The sequence below is a fragment of the Hemiscyllium ocellatum genome, chromosome 25, assembly GCF_020745735.1.
Source record: "Hemiscyllium ocellatum isolate sHemOce1 chromosome 25, sHemOce1.pat.X.cur, whole genome shotgun sequence".
NCBI classification, from domain to species: Eukaryota; Metazoa; Chordata; class Chondrichthyes; order Orectolobiformes; family Hemiscylliidae; genus Hemiscyllium; species Hemiscyllium ocellatum.
The window spans coordinates 5,041,649-5,059,477 of NC_083425.1; the positions used below are offsets into that span (position 1 = coordinate 5,041,649).

Genomic DNA, 17,829 nt, shown 5'->3' on the forward strand with positions numbered 1-17,829 from the left:
TCATAGATAACCATACAGGCCAGTTCAGCAAATTATTGCTAATAACTTGGCCTGTACCTCTTGAAGAATTAGCAAGCAGTATCTGAATTTCAGATTTTGCCTTTTCTGACCTGCAGGATAGAATCTAACATCATTTCTGTTTCCAAGGAGCAGCGTTCATTATGTTGTCTAACCTAATCCATACTTTACAAAGGCAAACATGTTGCGAATGCTGGAAATCAAATAAAAACAGAAAATGATAGAAACATTCTTCAGTTTTGTATGAGAAAAACTAGAGTTAATGTTTCAGATCTGTGAACTGAAATGTCAACTCTGTTTCTCTCTCAACAGGACACATGCAGCATTTTCTGTTTTTTTCCCCATTTTACTTGACCTGCATAAATGTATTGTTATGACTAAGTGTTTTTAGAACATAGAAAAATACAGCACAGTACAGGCCCTTTGGCCCTCGATGTTGCGCCGACCCAAGCCCACCTAACCTACACTAGCCCACTATCCTCCATATGCCTATCAAATGCCCGTTTAAATGCCCATAAAGAGGGAGAGTCCACCACTGCTACTGGCAGGGCATTCCATGAACTCACGACTCGCTGAGTAAAGAAAGCGAGTAAAGAAATCTTGTCTTTTAAAAAGACAAGATACTCTTCTGTTCCAATAATAACGCTGTCTGCCCTGTGGATTGTTTCAATATTCTCTACTTTTCTCAGGTATTAAGACCTCCATTTCTGTGGACATGATGATCAACCACTTCAAATCGTGGTGTGCGAAGATGCCTATGAGTGGATCTGGTGATTTGGAAGGTGCAGAATTTCAGACGCCAGCTGAGCACATACACAGAGTTTACGCTTACTTGGCAAGGAACTGCAGTGGGAGTCAGCTGACAGAACTGTTCAAACATTTCCCAGCCGTGTTTGTACCCAGCAGGTATCCACAACCTGATTGATTTTCAAATGTGTGCCTTGTTAAACTACCAGGGGGATGTGGAGGTTGCTAAAATGTTGGCATTCTGAGGGCCTTTTGTTCAGATTGAGCTTCTGTTGCTGTCTTTAATTTTCACACTGCACTCCATTCCAGTTTGGATTTTGCTCGTCTTCTTCCAGTCACTTGGCCACAACTGGAAATATCCATGGTGACCCGCATAGATTACTCCATGTTGGAGGAGATTACAGCTGTGTGTGTGTGTGTGTGTATGTGTGCGCATGCATGTGTATATGCGCCCTCGCTTGGGGTCGAGGGAATGCTGTTGAAGGTGCTGTCTTTCAGATATGATGTTGATTCAAAATCCCAATAATGCTCAGCTACGTGTAAAAGATCCCATTTCACTGTTTGGAGGAAGTTCTTCATGTTCTGGGCAATAGTTGTCTCTCAGCAAAAATAAATTGTTGGAAGACTATCTCATAGAACATAGAACATAGAAAGATACAGCGCAGTACAGGCCCTTCGGCCCTCGATGTTGCGCCGACCGAATCCTACCTAACCTACACTAGCCCAATAACTTCCAAATGCCTATCCAATGCCCGCTTAAATGACCATAAAGAAGGAGAGTTCACCACTGCTACTGGCAGGGCATTCCATGAACTCACAACCCGCTGTGTAAAGAATCTACCCCTAACATCTGTCCTATACCTACCACCCTTTAATTTAAAGCTGTGTCCCCTAGTAATACCTGACTCCATTAGCAGTAAAAGGTTCTCAGTGTCGACCCTATCTAAACCCCTAATCATCTTATACACCTCTATCAAATCTCCCCTAAACCTTCTCTTCTCCAATGAGAACAGCCCCAAGTGCCTCAGCCTTTCCTCATAAGATTTTCCTACCATTCCAGGCAACATCCTGGTAAACCTCCTCTGCACTCGTTCCAATGCCTCCACATCCTTCCTATAGTATGGCGACCAAAACTGCACACAATACTCCAGATGAGGCCGCACCAGAGTCTTATACAGTTGCAACATGACCTCAGGACTCCGGAACTCAATTCCTCTACCAATAAAGCCCAGTACACCATATGCTTTCCTCACAGCACTATTTACCTGGGTGGCAACTTTCAGAGATCTGTGTACATGGACACCAAGATCCCTCTGCTCATCCACACTACCAAGTAGCCTACCATTAGCCCAGTAATCCATCTTCTTGTTACTCCTACCAAAGTGAATGACTTCACACTTAGCTACATTGAATTCCATTTGCCACATTTCTGCCCAGCTCTGCAACTTATCTATATCCCGCTGTAACCTACCACTTCCTTCCTCACTATCCACAACTCCACCGACTTTTGTGTCATCCGCAAACTTGCTTACCCAGCTTTCAAGCCCTTCCTCTAGATCATTTATAAAGATAACAAAAAGCAATGGTCCCAAAACAGATCCTTGTGGTACACCGCTAGTAACTGCACTCCAAGATGAACATAGTCCATCAACTACTACCCTCTGTCTCCTTCCAGCCAGCCAATTCCTAATCCAAACCTCTAATGTATCCTCAATGCCATATCTCCGTAGTTTTAGCATTAGCCTACCATGGGGAACCTTATCGAACGCCTTACCAAAATCCATATACACAACATCTACTGCTTTACCCTCGTCCACTTCCTTAGTCACCTTCTCAAAGAACTCAATAAGGTTTGTGAGGCACGACCTGCCCTTCACAAAACCATGCTGGCTATCCTTGATCACGTTATTCCTATCCAGATGTTCATAAATCTTATCCCTTACCATTCTCTCTAAGACTTTGCCCACCACTGAAGTCAGACTCACTGGCCTATAGTTACTAGGGCTATCCCTACTCCCTTTCTTGAACAAGGGGACCACATTCGCTATCCTCCAGTCCTCTGGTACTATTCCCGTTGACAATGACGACATAAAAATCCAGGCCAATGGCTCTGCTATCTCCTCCCTAGCTTCCCATAGGATCCTAGGGTAAATACCATCAGGCCCAGGAGACTTATCCATTTTCATCCTCTCCAATATTCCCAGAACCTCTTCCCGCATATTTCCAGGCCATCCATTCTAATCATTTGTGACTCCATATTCACATCAGCAACAGTGTCCTGTTCCTGAGTGAATACTGATGAAAAGTATTGATTTAGTGTCTCTCCAATCTCCTCCGCCTCCACACACAACTTCCCACTACTATCCTTGACTGGACCGATACCTACCCTAGTCATCCTTTTATTCCTGACATACCTATAGAAAGCCTTTGGGTTTTCCCTAATCCTACCAGCTAAAGACTTTTCATGTCCCCTTCTCGCTTCTCTTAGCTCCCTCTTTAGATCCTTCCTGGCTACCTTATAACTCTCTATCGCCCCAACTGAACCTTCACGCCTCATCTTTACATATGCCGCCTTCTTCCCTTTCACAAGGGATTCCAATTCCTTACTAAACCACGGCTGCCTCACAAGGCCCTTTACACCATGCCATCTCATCGCTGAGCAGGTGAAAACTTGCTGTGTACACATTGGTGGGTGCATGTTGAAATGCAAACAGCATTTCAAAGACTTCCTTGGGTTGTGAATGATGTTTTGATCAGGTGACCTGCTTCAAGGTCCCTTTGTCAATGACCTTCTTTGTAGGAGGCAGCATGTGAGCGATTGGACTTTCTTTTGCTATATAAACTTCTGTGCAATTTGGAGTAAATAGTCAACTTTCTTTTAAAGCACTGAACCGATTTGTTCTGGAAATTTCTACCATTTGAAGGATGTATTTTGGAGTGATCCAACTAGAATGTTCCAACGATATAAATATCAAATTCAGGACACAAATGGACCTCACCTGCTTGCACCTTTCTACCATCAATGGGACGATATGAAAGATCTATTTCAGAAGGTATGTCTAAAACCATGCATGACAATTTATGTTCACCGCCTTTTCTATAAATTTTATGGCCAAGGAATTTGAATATGTCCATTATTGTGTGTGTGGTGGGGAGGGGGGAGGTGGAGTGTTTAGGAACCTGCCACAGGTGAGGAATGAAACTGTTTATCTTAGGCTTCAAGCTTATTACTCTTTTTTTAATATTTGTGGGATGCAGCGTTTGCTGTTGGGCCAACATTTGTTGCTTTTCCCTTATTGCCCATGGGAGGATGGTAGTGAACGTGCATCTTGAACTGCTACCGTTCATTCAGTGTAGGTGTATCCACAATGCCATTAGGAAGGGAGATTCAGGATCTTGACTCTGCAACAGTGAAGGAACAGCGATAGATTTCCGAGTCAGGATGGTGACAGGAACTTGCAGGTGTTGGTGTTCCCATGTAACTGCCATAGAATACCAAGATGTAAGTGGTTATAGGTTTGGAAGGTGCTATCAAAGGAGCCTTGGTGAATTTTTGCAGTGCACCTTGTACGAAGGGCACACTGCTGCTACTGAGCATATGTGCGTATAGTGCCAAGGCCATTGTTGGAATATTGCGTGCAATTCTGGTCTCCTTCCTATTGGAAAGATGTTGTGAAACTTGAAAGGGTTTAGAAAAGATTTACAAGGATGTTGCCAGGGTTGGAAGATTTGAGCTATAGGGAGAGGCTGAACAGGCTGGGGCTGTTTTCCCGGAGCGTCAGAGGCTGAGGGGTGACCTTATAGAGGTTTACAAAATTGTGAGGGGCATAGATAGGATAAATAGACAAAGTATTTTCCCTTCGGCCAGGGAATCCAGAACTAGAGGGCATAGGTTTAGGGTGAGTGGGAAAAGATATAAAAGAGACCTAAGGGGCAACTTTTTCACACAGAGGGTGGTGCGTGTATGGAATGAGCTGCCAGAGGATGTGGTGGAGGCTGGTACAATTGCAACATTTAAGAGGCGTTTGGATGGGTATATGAATAGGAAGGGTTTGGAGGGTTATGGGCCGGGTGCTGGCAGGTGGGACTAGATTGGGTTGGGATATCTGGTCGGCATGGACGGGTTGGACCGAAGGGTCTGTTTCCATGCTGTACATGTCTATGACTCTATGACTTTAAATGCTTATTTTGCACTGATGCTTTGGACATCCTCATCATCGAGGATGGAGATATTTGTGGAGGCTCCTCCTCTGGTGAATTGTTTGATTGTCCATCAGCAGTCACGACTGGATGTGGCAGGATTACAAGGCGGAGATTTGATTGTGGAATGTTTTGATCCTTTCTGCATATGCTGTTTGGTAGGTACGTAATCCTGTTTGACAGTTTCGCCAGGTTGACACCTCATCTTCAGGTCTGCCTGCTGCTGCTCCTGGCATGCCCTCCTGCACTCTCCACTGAACCAGGGTTGATCCCCTGGCTTGATGGTAATGGTTGAATGGGAGATATGCCAGGCTATGAGGTTACAGATTGTGCTGGAGTACAATTCTGCTTCTGTTGATGGCCCACAGTGCCTCATGGATGCCCAGCATTGCTAAACCTGCTTAAAGTCTGTCCCATGTAGCACAGTGATAGTGCCACACAACACAATGGAAGTTATTCTCAATGTGAAGGTGGGACTTTGTCTCCACAAGGACTGTGCGGTGGTCACTCTTAATGATATTGTCATGGACAGATCTGCAGCTGGTAGATCATTGAGGATGAGAGCAAGTACGTTTTTCCCTCTTGTTGGTTCCCTCACCACCTGCTGCAGACCCAATCTAGCAGTGATGTCTTTTAGGACCTGACCAGCTCGCTCAGTTGTGCTGCTGTTGAGCCACTCTTGTTGGTGGACATTGAAATCCTCCACCCAGAGGACATTTGTGTCCTTGCCACCCTGAGAGCTTCTTCCAAGTGTTGCTCAACATAGAGGAGTACCCAGTCATCGGGCAAGGGAGAATGGTAAATGGTAATCACCAGGAGGTATCCTTGCCCATATTTAACCTGAAGCAATGAAACTCTGCGTGGTCCGGAGTCAATGTTGAAGACTCCTCGGCCACCTCCCTCCCAACTGTATCCCATTGTGCCACCACCTCTGCTGAGCCTCTCCTGCCAGTGGGACAGGACATTTCCAGGGATGGTGATGGTGGGTGTCTGGGACATTGTCAGGTATGATTCCACAAGTGTGACTATGTCAGACTGTTGTTTGACAGCTCTCCCAGTATTGGCACTAGCCCCCAGATGTTAATGAGGAGGACTTCACAGGATTGACAGGGCTGTTTCTGCCATTATCTTTTCTGGTGCCAAGGTCAGTGTCAGGTGGCCTGTCTAGTTTTACACAGCAGAGTACCTTGCAAGGCCATTTCAGAGGCCACATTGCTGTGTATCTAGTGTCACATGTGGATAAAATCAGTGGGTTTTCTTCCCTAAAGAACATAGTAGACTTTTAATTTCAGACTCAAATTCCAAATTCCACCTGCTCCCCATGCAGGGATTCAAACCGGGTCCTCAGAGTGTTACCTGGGCGTCTCTATTACCAACCCAGTAGTACAATACTCCCATACCATCTCCGCCCCGAATCAGGTAGAATAGAGAAAGATCAGGAGATGTCATCGGAAAGACCTGGATCACAGAGGGTAAGGGTCGGTGCTGTGAGTGTGGGTTGTAAAGAGTCAGATCTGGGAGCAGGAACATTTGAGTGAGGAGCCCTGGTTTGGAGATCTATTGGTGAGAGAATCGGGGGTTGGAAACAATGACTTTGAAAGTAGATGGTCATGAGTTCTTGTAGCGTAAAATGATTTTGTAAGATAGTAATTGCTAGATTGTCATTAAAAAGTCAGGAAAGGAGCCTCAGATCTCCATCAAGTCTGAGCTACACACATTTAACAAGCCATTGCTTTCTCAGGACAAATAGGGATCAGCAATAAATGTGGCTCTGTTGGCGTGGCATACAAGTACAATGTGAAACAGTCAAAAACTAAATTACTGCAAATGGAAATCTGAAATAAAATTGGTGTATACTAGAACCACTCAGTGAGATGGGTAACATCTGTAAAGAGAGAGGTTGACAGAGGAAATGGGTGATATGTCCCATCTAGGGAGGGTGACACAGGGGCAGATTGGTGCCTGGGAGATTGATACCTTTGGGGGAATTATGTTATGGGTGGGAAACCCTTCCCTCCACCCCAACTTTGAGGCTCTTGAATGCTCAGTTAAGAAACACTTCAGGACATCTCTGCATCACTGTCAGAATTAACTCTGTAGTTAGCAGGTAAGGCAGTCATCCTGACTGGGAAAACAGTGGGGTGTGTCTGCTGGGTTGAGGGGCAAGGGTGGTGGAATTCATCTGCCCCACATTTGGGTGTTAGGGATGGAGTGTCAGCTCACAGCATCTCCCCTGTCGTTGTTTCCAAACGCCTGTCCCCAAAAGCCTCCTCCTGTTATCTGCCCCTTCAGAGGGTAGTTCTACTCTCTTGTGCTTTGTGATCTTTAGCTTGCTTCTCCACCATCAGCCACAGATGCTGAGCCTGACAAAGTGATTGCTTAGCCTCTAACAAAGGTAGAATACTGCAGGTGGTAGAAATCTGAAACAAACATGACAGAATCTGAGAAAAGGCGGCACGGTGGCACAGTGGTTAGCACTGCTGCCTCACAGCGCCTGTAGACCTGGGTTCAATTCCCGACTCAGGCGACTGACTGTGTGGAGTTTGCACGTTCTCCCCGTGTCTGCGTGGGTTTCCTCCGGGTGCTCCGGTTTCCTCCCACAGCCCAAAGATGTGCGGGTCAGGTGAATTGGCCATGCTAAATTGCCCGTAGTGTTAGGCAAGGGGTAATGTAGGGGTATGGGTGGGTTGCGCTTCGGCGGGTCGGTGTGGACTTGTTGGGCCGAAGGGCCTGTTTCCACACTGTAAGTAATCTAATCTAAAAACTCAGCAGGTCTGACAGCATCTGTGGAGAGAGAAACAGAGTGAGTTCTGAAGAAGGGTCACTAGAGTCAAAATATGAAATCGGTTTCTCCCAACACCGATTGCTGTCAGAGCTGCTGCGCTTTTCCAGTGTTCTCTGTCTGTTTCCGAATGCTTGCTGCTTTTTGGCTGGTAGGTCTTCACTGTCCAGGCATTGACCACGATGGAACATCCACCCACCAGGTGACCACTGAAGAGCCTCTGAGGCACATGGTCCAGCGGACTCTCCCAGGCATTGTGGTAGTGGGAAGGTGTCATAGAGATATACAGCACGGAAACAGACTCTTCGGTCCAACTCATCCATGCCGACCAGATATCCCAATCCAATCTAGTCCCACCTGCCAGCACCCGGCCCATGTCCCTCCAAACCCTTCATATTCATATACCCATCCAGATGCCTTTTAAATATTGCAATTGTACCAGCCTCCACTACTTCCTCTGACAGCTCATTCCATACACGTATCACCCCCTGTGTGAAAAAGTTGTCCCTTTGGTCTCTTTTGTATCTTGTCCCTCTCACCCAGAACCTATGCCCTCTAGTTCCACCCCAGAGAAAGGACTTTGTCTATTTATCCTATCCATGCCCCTCATAATTTTGTAAACCTCTATAAGGTCACCCCTCAGCCTCCGACGCTTCAGGGAAAACATCCCCAACCTGTTCAGCCTCTCCCTATAGCTCAAATCCTCCAACCCTGGCAACATCCTTGTAAATCTTTTCTGAACCCTTTCAAATTTCACAACATCTTTCTGATGAGAAGGAGACCAGAATTGCATGCAGTATTCCAACAGTGGCCTAACCAATGTCCTGTACACTTGCAACATGCCCTCCCAACCCCTGTACTCAATACTCTGACCAATAAAGGAAAGCATACCAAACACCTTCTTCACTATCCTATCTACCTGCGACTCCACTTTCAAGGATCTATGAACCTGCACTCCAAGGTCTCTTTGTTCAGCAACACTCCCTAGGACCTTACCATTAAGTGTATAAGTCCTGCTAAGATTTGCTTTCCCAAAACCTAGCACTTCGCATTTAACTGAATTAAACTCTCCATCTGCCGCTTCTCAGCCCATTGGCCCACCTGGTCCAGATCCTGTTGTAATCTGAGGTAACCCTCTTCGCTGTCCACTACACCTCCAATTTTGGTGTCATCTGCAAACTTACTAACTATACCTCTTATACTCACATCCAAATCATTTATGTAAATTATGAAAAATAGTGGACCCTGCACCAATCCTTGTGGCACTCCACTGGTCACAGGCCTCCTGTCTGAAAAACAACCCTCCACCACCACCCTCTTTCTTCTACCTTAGAACTAGTTCTGTATCCAAATGGCTAGTTCTCCTTGTATTCCGTGAGGTCTAACATTGCTAACCAGTCTCCCATGGGGAACCTTGTCGAACACCTCATTGAAGTCCATATTGATCACATCTACTGCTCTGCCCTCATCAATCCTCTTTGTTACTTCTTCAAAAAATGCAATCAAGTTTGTGAGACATGATTTCCCACTCATAAAGCCATGTTGACTATCCCTAATCAGTCCTTGCCTTTCCAAGTACATGTTCATCCTGTTCCTCAGGATTCCCTCCAACAGCATGCCCACCACTGATGTCAGGCTCACTGGTCTATAGTTCCCTGGCTTGTCCTTACCACCTTTCTTAAACAGGGGCACCAATTTGAGTTCTTGTTGTCACATGTACCTAAATATCGTGAAAAGTTTTGTTTAGCAAGCAGTACAGGTAGTCATAGCAAGCAAGGACATACAGATCATAGGGTGCTTAGACAGAGTGAGGCAGACAGGGTTCCACTGCAAAAGAGGTGCAGAAAGCAAGATAAACATTAGGTTTGAAAGTAGAGAGGTCAGCAACCTGATAACAGCAGGGAAGAAGCTGTTCTTAAACCTGCTGATGTGTGCTTAAGCTTCTGTATCTTCTGCCTGACAGAAGTGGTTGGAAGAGAGTATTACCAGGCTGGGAGGGGTCTTTGATGGTATTGGCAGTCTTTCCGCGGCAAAGACAGTTGTAAATGAGTCCAAAGTTGGGCTGAAGGGCCTGTTTCCACACTGTAAGTAATCTAATCTAATCTAATATCATCTAATTTAATCCATCGATGGGACATTGGCTTTCGGTGTTGTTTTAGGCTGTGTACACAGCTTTCTATAGGTTCTTACAGTCCTGGGCAGAGCAGTTGCCATTTCAAGACATTATGCACCTGGATAGAATGCTTTCCATGATGCATCTGTAAAAGTTGGTGAGAGTCTGTATGAATGTGTCAAATTTCCTAAGCTGCCTATGGTGTTGATGTGCCTTCTTGACCGTCACATCTACGGAGGAGGTCCAGGAGAGATTGTTGGTTATCGCCTAGAACTTGATGCTCTCGACCTTCTCCACCTCATTCTGTTGATGTAGGTAGGGACGTGTCCTCCTCCTTTCTTCCTGAAGTCAATGCTCAGTTCTTTTGCTGATACTGAGAGATTGTCATCGTTGCACCTTGACACCAGCACTCTTATCTCCTTCCTGTATCCTGACTCATTTTTGATATCCAGCCTGCAACGGTGGTGTTGTCAGCAAACTTGTAGATGGCATTCATACGGAATTTGACTACACAGTCATGGGTGTTCAGGGAGTACAGTATGGGACTAAGAACACATCCTTGCAGGGTGCCAGTGTTGAGAGTTTTTTTTAGATTAGATTAGATTACTTACAGTGTGGAAACAGGCCCTGCGGCCCAACAAGTCCACACCGACCTGCCGAAGCGCAACCCACCCAGACCCATTCCCCTACAATTACCCCTTCACCTAACATTGCCCCTTCACCTATTTAGCATGGTCAGTTCACCTGACCTGCACATTTTTGGACTGTGGGAGGAAACCGGAAGACCCGGAGGAAACCCACACAGACACGGGGGAGAATGTGCAAACTCTGCACACTCAGTCGCCTGAGGCTGAAATTGAACCCGGGTCTGCTGGCGCTGTGAGGCAGCAGTGCTAACCACTGTGCCACCATGCCACCCGTATTATTGTGGAGGAGTTGCAATTGTCTATCTTCACTGAATGCGGTCTCTGAGTCAGGCAGCTGAGGATCCAGTTGCAGAGGGCAGAGCCGAGACCTTATACCCATCATCATATTCTAAACAAAAAGACCCCACCCCAGGTTTTTCAACTGAACGAATTGTGGGATTTATCAGCTTTTAAGAAAATTTCAGGTAGAGAAATGCAGAAGAAAGAACAATGGAAAATGGTCTTTAATAAGATGGGAAGCAAAAATGATTTCAGTGACAAAACATGATGAAGGCAAAAGACTAAGGGAATGATAACAGACAAAATCAAAGCAGATATCTCACTGAGGTGAGATGTAAATGGCAACAGCATAACTGTTCCTTGTTCCTACTGTTAGAGAAAATGTGAGTAGTGGTTATGATCTATTTATTCATTTGTTTAAAAGAACAACGTCCCAAGTGACCATATCATAATTCGCATTCCAGAGCACTCCACTAGAGGACCAGGAATACCACAGTGGAGAAATGCCCAGTTGTGTATTTCAATATGATAGCATTTAAACTTGAGTGTATGGTACTTGTCTACATGATATTTGCTGTTGAGTCTAGATTTGTAACTTGATTTATTTATTCAATTGACAGACTCTAGATGTTGAGAAAATACCAGCTATGAAACACTACGTGAGTCTGCTTGTGCTGATATGCAGTAAGGTATCACTTCCCAGCAGTGATATCCTACAGGATGTGTCTGTGATATATGCGGTTCTGGGTAAGTTTTTTGGGGAATCTCAAATTTTCTCTCACAGAAGAGAGACCTCACACAACCATTAATGAAAATATTTATCATGGTTTACATCTTAAATTGTATTTTGCCTTACATTGTACTGCAATGACAACTTTAACCATTTTAGGATATGAAGGCCTGTACTTTTGCTGTCATGATATAAGAGTTCTCCTCAGTTTCTGTGCATTTTCAAGCTGAATACATTATGCCAGTGAGTGTGCATCATCAAATATTGTTACAAGGCCAATTTACGGACATCCCTATTTCCATTCAATGTTGCACTGAGAGGTTGGAGAAACTGGGGTGGTTCTCAATTAAGAAAGCCTTGAAGAGATGTGTCAGCAGCATCAATGTGATGTACATGAGTTGTCCAGCCAACTGAGTGAATTATCTTCCAAGGAATCAGAGTTGCTATGGCAGTATACATACATCTTTATTACTTGGTGCTATGAATAGTGATGGTAGAGGCTCCAATTTTCTTTCCATCACTTGGCTGCTGAGAAATTTCCCTGCTCCTTGCCACCTGTCATTGGCATTTGTTGGAATGACGTGCACTTTGACACTTGACCTGTTTGGCAGTGTTATGACCCATGCCTTGGCTATTAATTGCTGCGGGAGAAAGTGAGGTCTGCAGATGCTGGAGATCAGAGCTGAAAATGTGTTGCTGGAAAAGCGCAGCAGGTCAGGCAGCATCCAAGGAACAGGAGACATAAGCCCTGAAGAAGGGATTATGCCCGAAACGTCGAGTCTCCTGTTCCTTGGATGCTGCCTGACCTGCTGCGCTTTTCCAGCAACACATTTTCAGCTATTATTTGCTGGGGTGGGACTTGAACTCAGAGCTATTGGCTCTGAAGCAGGAACACTATTGCTGTGCCAAGACCTCCTTGGTGCTATAATGGAGCACAAAATTGACTTCAGTTTTCCTGGATGGCAGGGGTGGAATGCAAGAGAGAGTAAGCGACCAAGGTTGCTACTTCTACAATGGTTCAGGGTCTCTTGACCATTTTGTGTATCTGCACATGTGGAGGATTAGTTGTGACAGTGATAGATAACTATATCTGAGCAGCTATTTGACTAAGATTGCCATGGAGACACAATTCCCATTGCAGCACAATTGGATTTGGTGCCATCAGAATGCAAAACCTTGCAAAGTAGCTATCATTCTCTTTAAGAAGCTACCTTTAATTCAGCTACTTATGAAGAAATCTCATTGACAATCAAATACTGAAGCACTTACTTAAACTTTATTGCATGTAGCAACCAAAACAAGACCCCTCAAGTAAGTTAAACCTCACAACCCAACTTCGCTCTTACCCAGTTAACGTGCAATTTAGCTCTGATTCCAAACAACGGTGTCTGTCTCTGCATGTCTAAGGTTCAATCCTTGTTCAATGTGGTTCCCTAGAGTTCTGCTACTGATGAATCCTGAAGTGCAATTCTGTCTTGTGAAATTATTGATGATTCTTTAGATCTGTTCATCCACAACATTGTTATACTTCTTGAGTCATTGAATCTGTAGCTTGCCTACTTATTGGTATCTTTGCTGTTCCTTGTTACTGCAACAACTTTCTTGCAATTAACCCCTTCACCTCAGGACATTCCGTATTTGGGCATTTTAATTGCCCATTTTTCACAAGGCAGCAGGTTATCCGGCAGTTTCTCCTCATCCCTTTCATTTTGGGGAAACTGTTTATTCCAAGAAGAATTGTCACTAATTCTTTCAATCCCTGAAGAGTTATTAAAGTTTTAAAGTTTAGATGACCGCAGCAAAGCAGTGATCTGAACCAAGCCATCTGAAGGAAGCTCTCAGCTCAGGCAAGGGGTACCAGTGTTTTAAAAAGTAAATTTTAAGAGAGACTTTTCTGAATGGGGAGTCAGTGTAAGTTAGTGAGCACAGGGCTGTTGGGTGAATGGACTTGGTGAAAGTTAGGACATGGGCAGTAAGTTTCATGATTACAGAGATAGGAACATAGGAGGCTGGTGACAGGGAAGTGAGATAGTCAGAGAAAAGTGCAGGTGTGGAAACAGCTACCTACTATCCTCCAAGTCAATAGTCTGATTTTTTTTTTGTTTTGTCCCCCCAGCCGAGAAATGCAAGATTTATGATAATGATGACAACTGGGAGCTACAATATCCTTATTGCCAGACACTTAAAGGTAAGGACATTTGTGTGTTTGTGAGTGTAATTTTCTCCACAGATGCTTCCGGATCTGTTCAGTCGTTCCAGAATTTTCTGTTCTTATTATTATATAATGTGATATGCTTGAACCAAATATGTTTAGGGAGAACACATCTCTCAGTATAGATAAGGTTATGTTAACCCCAGTGGACAGCTTCTGCTGAGTAAGATTGCCATGAAAACCACAATTCTCATTGCAGCACAATTGGATTTGGTGCCTACACAATGCAAAACCTTGCAAGGGAGTTATCTGTCCCTTTAAGAGCTACCTTTAATTCAGCTACTTATTAAGAAATCCCTCTGTCACTATAGGATCCCAATAAAGGCCTTACATTCTACCACTCGGTGGAATATTTGGGAATTATTGATTATTGACCCCCATAACCTTAGTTATTTTATTTTTTACTGCAGTGTTTATATGAGTATCATTGAAACTTATGAAAATGTGTTGCTGGTTAAAGCACAGCAGGTTAAGCAGCATCCAAGGAATAGGAAATTCGACATTTCGGGCATAAGCCCTTCATCAGAATGGCTTGTGCCCGAAACGTCGAATTTCCTATTCCTTGGATGCTGTCTGACCTGCTGTGCTTTAACCAGCAACACATTTTCAACTGTGATCTCCAGCATCTGCAGACCTCATTTTTTACCTCATTGAAACTTATGTTCTTTTTTTCAATAAATACTTACCTTCTTAGTTAAAAATCACACAACACCAGGTTAAGTCCAACAGGTTAATTTGGAAGCGTTAGCTTTTGCAGCACTGCTCCACAACCACCTGATGAAGGAGCGGCGCTCTGAAAGCTAGTGCTTCCAAATAAACCTGTTGGACTATAATCTGGTGTGGTGTGATTTTTAATTTTGTACACCCCATTCCAACACCGGCATCTCCAAATCATGACTTATTTTCTTGTCTCTGTAACTAGGAATGTTAAAGGATGAGAAAGTCTTTCCAGCCAAAGATAATCGTTGGGTGTCTCTGGCCAGCTCCCCTATGATACCAGACAATAAGCAACTGGAGCGAATTTTTAAAGCAAATTCCCTGTGTTTGCTCAATCTGCCTGCAGCGGAGAGGAATCTGTCAAACTCCAAGACCAAAAGAAAGCAAGGTAACACTGTTAACACTGTTGTATGTCCATCTTTGCTGCCTAGATTTGTGAAGCTTTCCTGGTCAGCCTATGGAAGCAGAAATAATGCAGAGGCATGTGGGGAATGTGCAATGAGCAGGGATAGCTAGGGGAGTGACCCAGTAGGTACTGTGGAATATGTCATTTCGTACAGTGTTGTTATGCTTTACACAAAGGGACTTTGGAAAGTAGGAATTTTGTGAAACTTTGCTAAATGATGCTGCCTAAGGCACTGTCTGTACAGTTCTTTACCACCCACCCGCTCTCCCACCCTGGTACCTGATATTGTTTCTACAAGGCAGTTAGCATTTGCCTTTTTGTTTCTGGTATCTGCAGATGTGAAAACAAAACCATTAAAACTTTTAGTCTGAGTAATATTAAATGTGGGAAAAATGTGTCAATAAAATGAGTTTAAAAGTCTTGGGCGGTAAAAGAAGTCCAGGCAAAAGTGTTCTAAACAAAGACAAGAGCTTTGTGAGGTTTTATTGAACATTGAGTTTACTGGTTCATTTTCTTGATCTGAGACTGGTTCAGTGCTTGCCATTGGGGAGGCCAACTTGTGGAACATTTCAGAGAATGTCTCTGGGACAGGACATCTACTTCAAACCCACTGACTCCCCCAGCTACATGGACTACAACACCTCCCAACCCCCCCACCATAAAAACGCTATCCCTTATTCCCAATTCCTCTGCCTTTGCCACATCTGCTCCCAGGAGGACCAATTCTACAGTAGAACATCCCAGATAGACTCCTACTTCAAGGACCATAATTTCCCCTCCCATGTAGTCAACAATGCCCTCCAGAAGCATCTCCTCCACTTCCCATCCCTCCATCCTTGAATCCTACCCCTCCAACAGCAACAAGGACAGAACCCCCAGTTCTCGCTTTCCACCCACCAACCTACGGATATATGGCATTATTCTCTGCCACTTCCACTACCTACATTTAGACCCCACCAACAGAGATATATTTCCCTCCCCACCCCTTTCAGCATTCTGCAGAGACCCATTTCCTCTGCGACTCCCTCATTAGGTCCATGCCCCCTACCAACCCACCCTCCACTCTTGGTACCTTCCCTCAAAAGGTGCCCCCCCCCACCTCTATCCAAGGCCCCAAAGGATCCTTCCACATCTGGCAGAGATCTTCGTGCACCTCCAAACACCTCATCTACTGCATCCGTTGCTCTCGATGTGGTGTCCTCTACACTGGGGAGACAGGACGCCAACTTGCAGAACGTTTCAACTCCTTCTCCCACTCCACCAAGAACATGCAAGTTCTGGGCCTCCTCCACTGCCAAATCCTAGCCACCCGATGCCTGGAGGAAGAACACCTCATCTTCTGCCTTGGTCCAACTACACGGGATCAAAGTTGATTTCACCAGTTTCCTCATATCCCCCCTCCCCCCACCTTATCCCAGATCCAGCCCTCCAAATCGGCACAGCCCTCTTGAACGGTCTTACCTGTCCATTTCCCATCCCACCTCTCCGCTCCAACCTATCACCATCATCCGCCACCTTCATCCATCAATCACATTCGTAGCTACTATCCTCTCAGCCCCACCCTCCTCCCATTTATCTCTCGGCCACCTTGGGCCCCTCCACATTTCTGATGAAGTGCTTATGCTCGAAACGTCAACTCTCCTGCTCCTCGGATGCTGCCTGACCTGCTGTGCTTTTCCAGCGCCACTCTTTTTGACTCTGAACTTCAGCATCTGCAGTCCTCACTTTCTCCTCGATGCTTGCCCGGCCTTTTATGTATTATACAAGAGTCATAGAGATATACAGCATGGAAACAGACCCTGAGAAACTGTCAGTGAGCTACCATGCTGCCCTCATTACCTCAGTTCTAACTCTGAGGCTGTGACCTTGGGTCCTTATCTCCTATGAGTGAAACAATTTCTCCATATCTACTCTATTCAGGCTTCTCATTATTCTGGAGGTTTTGATGAAATTCTTCCCTCATCCTTCTCAACTTCGAGTACAGACCTCAACTGCTCCTTAAATGACAAGCCCTTCATTCCTGGATCTTTCTTGTAAACTTCCTCTGGATTCCCCCTCCCCCAGAGCCAGCACATCCTTCCCATTTACGGAGCACAAAACTGCTCACAATATTCCAAATGCAGTTTGACCAGAGCTTGAAACAGTAAATCCCTCATCTTGTATTCTAGCCCTCTTGAAATGAATACTGACACTGCATTTGCCTGTCTAACTGCCAGCTGAACCTGCATGTTAGCCGTAAGGAGTCGGGAATCTTATCAAAGGCATAGATCAGGGTAAAGAATGAGTTTCTAAAGGGTTTACATGCTAAAATGTGGCACAATTAGTTTGAATCTATAAATGTTATTGTAGGGAAAAAAATGTATCGAATTTACCCAATGAGTAAACGTGTTGCCCGATGTGTCAGAACTCACATAGGATACAATACAGGCGAAAGTAGCTACTGCAGATGCTGGAGATCAGAGTCAAGAGTGTGGTGCTGGAAACGACAGCATCCGAGGAGCAGGAAAATCGATGTTTTGGGCAAAAGCCCTTCAGCAATGTTAGTATTCATTTCAAGAAGGCTAGAATACAAGAGTAGGGATGTGCTACTGATGCTGTGTAAAGCTCTGGTCAAACTGCATTTGGAATATTCTGAGCAGTTTTGGGCTCCGTATATAGGTAGGACGTGCTGGTTCTGGGGGGATTCTAGAGGAAGTTTACAGGAAAGATGCCAGGATTTTTGCCCAAACGTCAATTCTCCTGCTTCTTGGATGCTGCCTGACTTGTTGTGCTTTTCCAGCAACACACTCTTGACTAGGATTCAATGTCAGGCCTCCTATTTGCTGAACTGGCTGATTACCATTATAGAGTCATAGTCATAGAGTCATACACTGCTGACAAGGCCCTTTGGCTCATCAAGTCTGCACTAACTACCACTAAAGGCATGTTAATCCTGCACTTGTCCCATATCCTTGAATGTTATAATATTACAAATGCTT

At 44.8% G+C, this 17,829-nt stretch overlaps 1 protein-coding gene across 1 annotated transcript in view; it reads left to right on the forward strand.

Moving 5' to 3' along the window:
- wu:fj29h11 (uncharacterized) overlaps nt 1–17,829 on the forward strand; it is a 153,603-nt gene that overhangs the window by 102,328 nt on the left and 33,446 nt on the right. Inside the window, exons 36-40 of the mRNA XM_060844678.1 lie at nt 708–924; nt 3,650–3,818; nt 11,407–11,533; nt 13,633–13,704; nt 14,651–14,833. Of these exons, the coding sequence (XP_060700661.1) occupies nt 708–924; nt 3,650–3,818; nt 11,407–11,533; nt 13,633–13,704; nt 14,651–14,833 (768 nt within the window). The remainder of the gene's footprint in view (nt 1–707; nt 925–3,649; nt 3,819–11,406; nt 11,534–13,632; nt 13,705–14,650; nt 14,834–17,829) is intronic.